Below are 6,000 nucleotides of genomic sequence, written 5' to 3'. Positions count from 1 at the left end.
GTGGTCACTCTGGAAGCTGGGCGGGGGCCTCCCCGGGTGAGGACGGCCCCCCCAGACCAGTACGGGGCTCCTCTCTCTGGTCCCGGTGTGCTCGAGTCGCCCTGTATTTCCACGTGGGTGTGGAGGGCGCGTCGTGGAGAGGACGGACGGCTGTGCTCTGTGCTCTCACCGCCTAGGCTCCCGGCACCCAGCAGGGGTGTTGCACTGGGCTGCAGGGGAAGACCCTGCGAAGGGGAGTGTTGGTCAGGGGTGAAGGAGCCGCCGAGCACGCTTGCCTTGCTGTCCTGACTTTGGCGCCTGCTGGGGTCCAGCCCTGTGTGTGGGCTTCTCTGGGCTCAGGGCTGGGGCTCCCTGCTCGTGAGGGATGTTGCAGTCATCGTGGTGACCTGTCAGCTGGGTCCAGGAAGGTGCTCGGCGAGCTGTGGGAATCACAGGGCGGCCCAGAGGCTCTTGTCCCTCTCAGAGGCCCCTCCTCACTCCTTGTCCTCTCCTCTGGTCCGGGAGGGACCTGGTGGGGAAGGTTGTTGGACACGATCGCGAGTCCCGGGGACGAGTGATCTGGGACTCCGCAGAGAGGTGTTAGCTGGGAGTTTCGTTTTGATTTAGCTTGGGTTGGTCCGTTAGCTGTGCCCCCGGCGCGTCTGGTGGTTTTCTCGTCCTGTGTCTTCTGCACGGAGCTAACTTGGCCTTTCCCTCTGTTTTAGGGAGTCAGTACCAAATGAGGAGGAAAGGACGATGTCATCGCGGCGCTGCAGCGAGACACCCTTCCTCCCCGTGCAGTACTAAGCACTCCCCCACGCGAGAGACCCTGACCTACGCGCAGGCCCAGAGGATGGTTGAGATAGAGATCGAGGGGCGCCTCCATCGGATCAGTATTTTTGATCCCCTGGAGATCATACTGGAAGATGACCTCACGGCTCAAGAGATGAGCGAATGCAACAGCAATAAAGAAAATAGCGAGAGGCCGCCGGTGTGCTTAAGAACTAAGCGCCACAAAAACAACCGAGTCAAAAAGAAAAACGAAGCCCTCCCCAGTGCCCACGGCACGCTGGCTTCGGCCAGCGCGCTTCCGGAGCCCAAGGTGCGGATCGTGGAGTACAGCCCGCCGTCCGCCCCCAGGAGGCCCCCGGTGTACTACAAGTTCATCGAGAAGTCGGCCGAGGAGCTGGACAACGAGGTGGAGTACGACATGGACGAGGAGGATTACGCCTGGCTGGAGATCGTCAACGAGAAGCGCAAGGGCGACTGCGTGTCGGCCGTGTCGCAGAGCGTGTTCGAGTTCTTGATGGACCGCTTCGAGAAGGAGTCCTACTGCGAGAACCAGAAGCAGGGGGAGCAGCAGTCCCTGATCGACGAGGACGCCGTGTGCTGCATCTGCATGGACGGCGAGTGCCAGAACAGCAACGTGATCCTCTTCTGCGACATGTGCAACCTGGCCGTGCACCAGGAGTGCTACGGGGTGCCCTACATCCCCGAGGGCCAGTGGCTCTGCCGACACTGCCTGCAGTCCCGGGCCCGGCCCGCCGACTGCGTGCTCTGCCCGAACAAGGGAGGTGCCTTCAAAAAGACGGACGACGACCGCTGGGGCCACGTGGTGTGCGCCCTGTGGATCCCGGAGGTCGGCTTCGCCAACACGGTGTTCATCGAGCCCATCGACGGCGTGAGGAACATCCCCCCGGCCCGGTGGAAACTGACGTGCTACCTCTGCAAGCAGAAGGGCGTGGGCGCCTGCATCCAGTGCCACAAGGCAAACTGCTACACGGCCTTCCACGTGACGTGCGCCCAGAGGGCCGGCCTCTACATGAAGATGGAGCCCGTGAAAGAACTCGCGGGCGGCGCCACGACCTTCTCTGTCAGGAAGACCGCTTACTGTGACGCCCACACGCCCCCGGGCTGTACGCGGAGGCCTCTGAACATTTACGGGGAGGTGGAAATGAAAAACGGTGTCTGTCGAAAAGAGAGCTCCGTCAAAACGGTCAGGTCCACGTCCAAGGTCAGGAAGAAAGCAAAAAAGGCGAAGAAGACGCTGAGTGAGCCCTGTGCGGTCCTGCCGCCCGTGTGCGCCCCGTATATCCCCCCTCAGAGGTAAGTGCGTGCCAGCGTGGGATAGAGGAGGAGCCCGGAGGGGGGGCCGGGGCGCGGCGCGGCTGTGTCAGAGGATCTCGCGCCTTCTGCTTACGTGGCTCTCCGCTGGTCCCTGCCACGCGGAGCTCGGGGGGCCCAGGGCCACGCTGACCGCAGTAATTAGGGTCGGGGGGCCCCGAGGACTGCGGGTGCGGTCCCCACCTTTGACGCGATAAGATGCCGGTCCTCGCTCCGCTTCCCCACTGAGTTTGAGAACCTTGCGGCGCTTTATTTGGCTTTGTTATTATTATTATTATATATTTTTTAACCTTTGTTTTTATTTTTGAGAGAGACACAGAGCACGAGCAGGGGAGGGGCAGACAGAGAGGGAGACACAGAATCCAAAGCAGGCTCCGGGCTCTGAGCCATCAGCGCAGAGCCCGACGTGGGGCTCGAACTCAGGAGCCGCGAGATCATGACCTGAGCCAAAGTTGGACGCTTCACCGACTGAGCCACCCAGGCACCCTTCATTATTGTTTTTTTAATGTTTACTTATTTTGAGAGAGAGAGACCGAGAGAGTGAGAGAGAATGAGAATCCTAAGCAGACCCCACACTGTCTGAGCAGAGCCTGACACGGGGCTCAGTCTCACGGCCCATGAGTTCGTGACCTGAGCCGAAACGAAGACTCAGGATGCTCGACCAGCGGAGCCACCCAAAGGCCCCTAGAACCTTGTCGCGTTTAAAATGAATCTGCCGTAAAGTGAAGGAGGGTAAGACAGACAGGCGTGGAGGTCGGAGTGGGGCTGACGGGAGCTTCACGGAGGGAGGCGCTGGTCTCCTTCCTGTTGTGACAGCCTTTCTGGGTTTCCTGACCGTTTCCTTCGCGGTGTGGATGTTGCCCGGTCCGTGTAGGGCTCTCCAACAGAGCAGTCTGCAGCGGTTGAGGATCGCAGCGGGGGGGGGGGGGGGCTGCGGTAGTTGGGGGTTCGTGGTAGTGGGGTCAGGCCCTTGGCCTTGCTCTTACACGTGTCACAGAGGCCAGTCCCCACCCAGCTGTGCCCGCTTTTGTCCCTGCCCTTGTTTCCTCCTTGCTCCTCCTGCTGCCGACTGGCTCTTACTTCGTTCGGAATGTGAGGTAAGTGGTTTGGTCTTATGCCAGAGCCTGAGGGTGGGACAGCAGACCCCTCGCTCAGACACTCCTTGAGCTTTGAGGCTGCAGCACGCTTGATAATAGGGCACGAGGGCTTTAAAACCCTTCGGTGAAGGAAGCGAAGCGTTGAGGTGATGAAGTCCGCCCCTGAGAGCAGCTCGTGGGGTACCTGTTGTTGCTGGACTGCGAATCGTTGGTGAGTGAGTCGCGTGGGAATCGAACCTGCGCATCTCACAAATTGAGCGTATGACAGACTCGCGGGTGTTTCAGTTGTTGAGAAGTAGAACGTTCAGCATATTGAAGGATAGCTTTTTGTGTCGTGCTTCTGTGTATCTGCGGTGGGAACACCAGCACGTTGCGATTGGACATCGTAATGTGGTTTTAACGGGTCCTGAGTTTCGTCGAGCTCACCGGTTCGGTTGTAAGGTGCAGTGGGACCTTACGTTGGAGTGCCGTTCGATCCCAAGACTCTGGGCACTTACTTTGTATTAAGAGTTAGAGGTGCGTTTTTTTTTCCCCCCCAAGTGAAGTTTTATAGAGCAGCACATACTTCTCGTAGAATCTGTAGATTCAGACAGAAGTGACCAAAACTGCTCGTCCTTCTTATCCGGAGGAAACCGTTGTTGAAACCAAGGTGTGTCTTTGCAGATCAGTCAGCTGGACTTTTAAAAAACCATTTCACTTGCGTTTCTACCTGTGGGGCAGAGTGTGAGATTTGCATCCAGAGCTTCTGTGGAAGAGCCCCGGGTCTTAGCGTTTGCTGTAATGCAAGTAAATGAAAGGGAAGCCACGTGACCTAACAAATTGAGAATCCAGAAGTGTCTGGTCTCCCTTGGCTGTGCCCAGCGCCTTGTGGTTGCCCGCTCCTGATGAGCGGTGCTGAAGAGGGGCTGGCCTGTGGGGCTGCTGGGCCACTTGCAGGAGAAAGCACTTCCAGTTGGAAAATGTGGGTGCTCGCAGGTCCCGGGTGACCAGCCCGACGGACAAAACGCCGGCTTTGGATCTGAATCTTTGAAAGCGGGTGATGTAGTTAATAAACCACGTACTGAAAGTGTAGTCTGGCCCCTGTTTGTTTCTTTCTTTTCTTAATTTAGGAATAAAATTGGTTTCGGTTTGGAGTAGAGCTAAAAGATGTGGCTGGGGAGAGATTCGTGGCCTTGCCGTGTGGATCGCCCAGACCTGCTGGGCGACCTTGATGTTTTGGGCCACAGCACCATCCTTGGAAGGTCTTCTGGTCACCCTTAGCCGGTTGGTAAGCTGTTGTTGGACCACCCTGTGGGTGGTCAGGGCAGGTGCTGGGGTGGCCCAGGCTCGCCAGCCGCTACGCTGATCCTGCCGTGGCCCACGGTGTGGCTGGTCTGGTGGCCCCCGTTCCTGGGGGCGTGCGGGAAATCCCACTCCCCTCCCTTTTTGCCTTCCCTTCCAAGAACGATCAACGTCTTGGCTGTGCTGTTCTAGCTCTTGAGTAGCCGCTTTTCCGATTAGATCCTTCTCTGGTTCCTCCTCCATTCCTCGCTGCTTCGTGGGGGAGGGAGGGACTGGTTGAGGCTTGTGAGGCGAGGGTGCAGGTGGGGGCAGTCAGGGACTCACTGAGTTGCCCCAAAGCTCCAGAGCTGGTAATTCTCTCTTGTTGCCCTTTGGTGGGAGTCGATCTTTATGTGTGGAGGAGAGAGGCCTCTAATGAGCAGAGGCTGATGTGCTGTGTTGGTCCGGACGTTATCCTGGTCCTCTCGGCCACTTGGGTCGTTTACGTGTGCATTGCTCGGGGCACGTGCGCACGTAGTGAGTTACCTGAGTCAACGAGAAGGGTGGGGGGAGGATCGGGTCCACAGCCCAATTTCCTGGGTGGAGGGAGGATCGGGTCCACAGCCCAATTTCCTGGAGGGTGCTGCGCCCTCAGACACCGACCGGGTGAGGACGGAAATGGGAGAGTGAATGCTTAGTAGGCATTCGACTGAGGAATTTTATGTTTGCTGAATAGAACTGTGGAAAGTCCGGACTTGAGTTTTGTATGTTTTTTTTTCCCCACGTTTCTGGCCCTTAGCATGACTGTAATTTAGAAAAGTTCTGTTGGGCTGTGGATTGGGGAAGTGAGGGAGGGGGTGGCTCGGCCCTTCCGGGCAGGTGGAGGCCCTGCTCTGGCCACCCCACAGCTGCACGGGCCCCTGGGTTTGCCTCCTGGACGTGGTGCCGGAGGCAGGTCACGGTGCCCCTGCCGGCATCGGGGGCGTCGGGGTCCTCGGGGGAAGGGCCTGTATGGGTCTAAAGCAGCAGCTGCTCTGGAAAGAAGCACCGAAAACCAGACCGGAAAGCGAAGCGTTTGGTTTGTGAATCGAACGCTGCGTGGAAAAGCAGGGCGGTCGTCTTTGCCCGCCGCCGCTCGGAAGCTGGCACGCTGAGAAAGCGCCGCGGTGGTGGGCTTCCCACGCGCTCTTCGAATATTCTCGTTCCCACCCGCCGTGACTTCACGAAGTGGAATTCCCCGCTTTCCTTGGATGTGAATTCGGATGGAGGCGCTGGGCGTCTCATCCCGTGAGTACGTCCGCCCCGGGGTGCGGCTTCCCCCCGGCTCCGGGTGCCGCGGCCTGCGGAGGGTGCTCTTCCCGGGAGGCAGGATTGCGGCTGCTGTGCAGACTGGTTCTGACCACGTTGCCGGGGCGGGTGGGAAGAGTTCTGGTGAGGACTCGGTGTTTCGCGGCGTGTGGGCAGGTGTTCCAGCACCTTGTGCTCGCGAGAGCAGCGCTGCGGGCCGCGGTCCACGGTCACCCGAGCGTCTGGATACCTC

The 6,000-nt window shown here is 58.9% G+C and overlaps 1 protein-coding gene across 6 annotated transcripts in view; it reads left to right on the top strand.

Moving 5' to 3' along the window:
* The first annotated feature begins 5 nt into the window (after positions 1-5).
* Positions 6-6,000, top strand: part of BRD1 (bromodomain containing 1) — a 40,077-nt gene continuing 34,082 nt past the window's right edge. For 4 of the 6 annotated variants that reach the window (XM_047067349.1, XM_047067347.1, XM_047067348.1 and 1 more), the window contains exon 1: positions 12-2,085. In XM_047067349.1, the coding sequence (XP_046923305.1) occupies positions 719-2,085 (1,367 nt within the window). In that variant the 5' untranslated portion in view covers positions 12-718. Of the gene's footprint in view, positions 2,086-6,000 lie in introns of all 6 variants that reach the window. The other 2 variants (XR_006959949.1, XM_047067350.1) reach the window with 2 other exon arrangements.

The sequence above is a fragment of the Lynx rufus genome, unplaced genomic scaffold, assembly GCF_022079265.1.
Source record: "Lynx rufus isolate CCGP_SWC_20201006 ecotype Redwood Valley unplaced genomic scaffold, mLynRuf1.p SCAF_7, whole genome shotgun sequence".
Taxonomy (NCBI): Eukaryota; Metazoa; Chordata; class Mammalia; order Carnivora; family Felidae; genus Lynx; species Lynx rufus.
The sequence above is the reverse complement of the archived record's forward strand: the minus strand, read 5'-3'. Positions and strand labels throughout refer to the sequence as shown.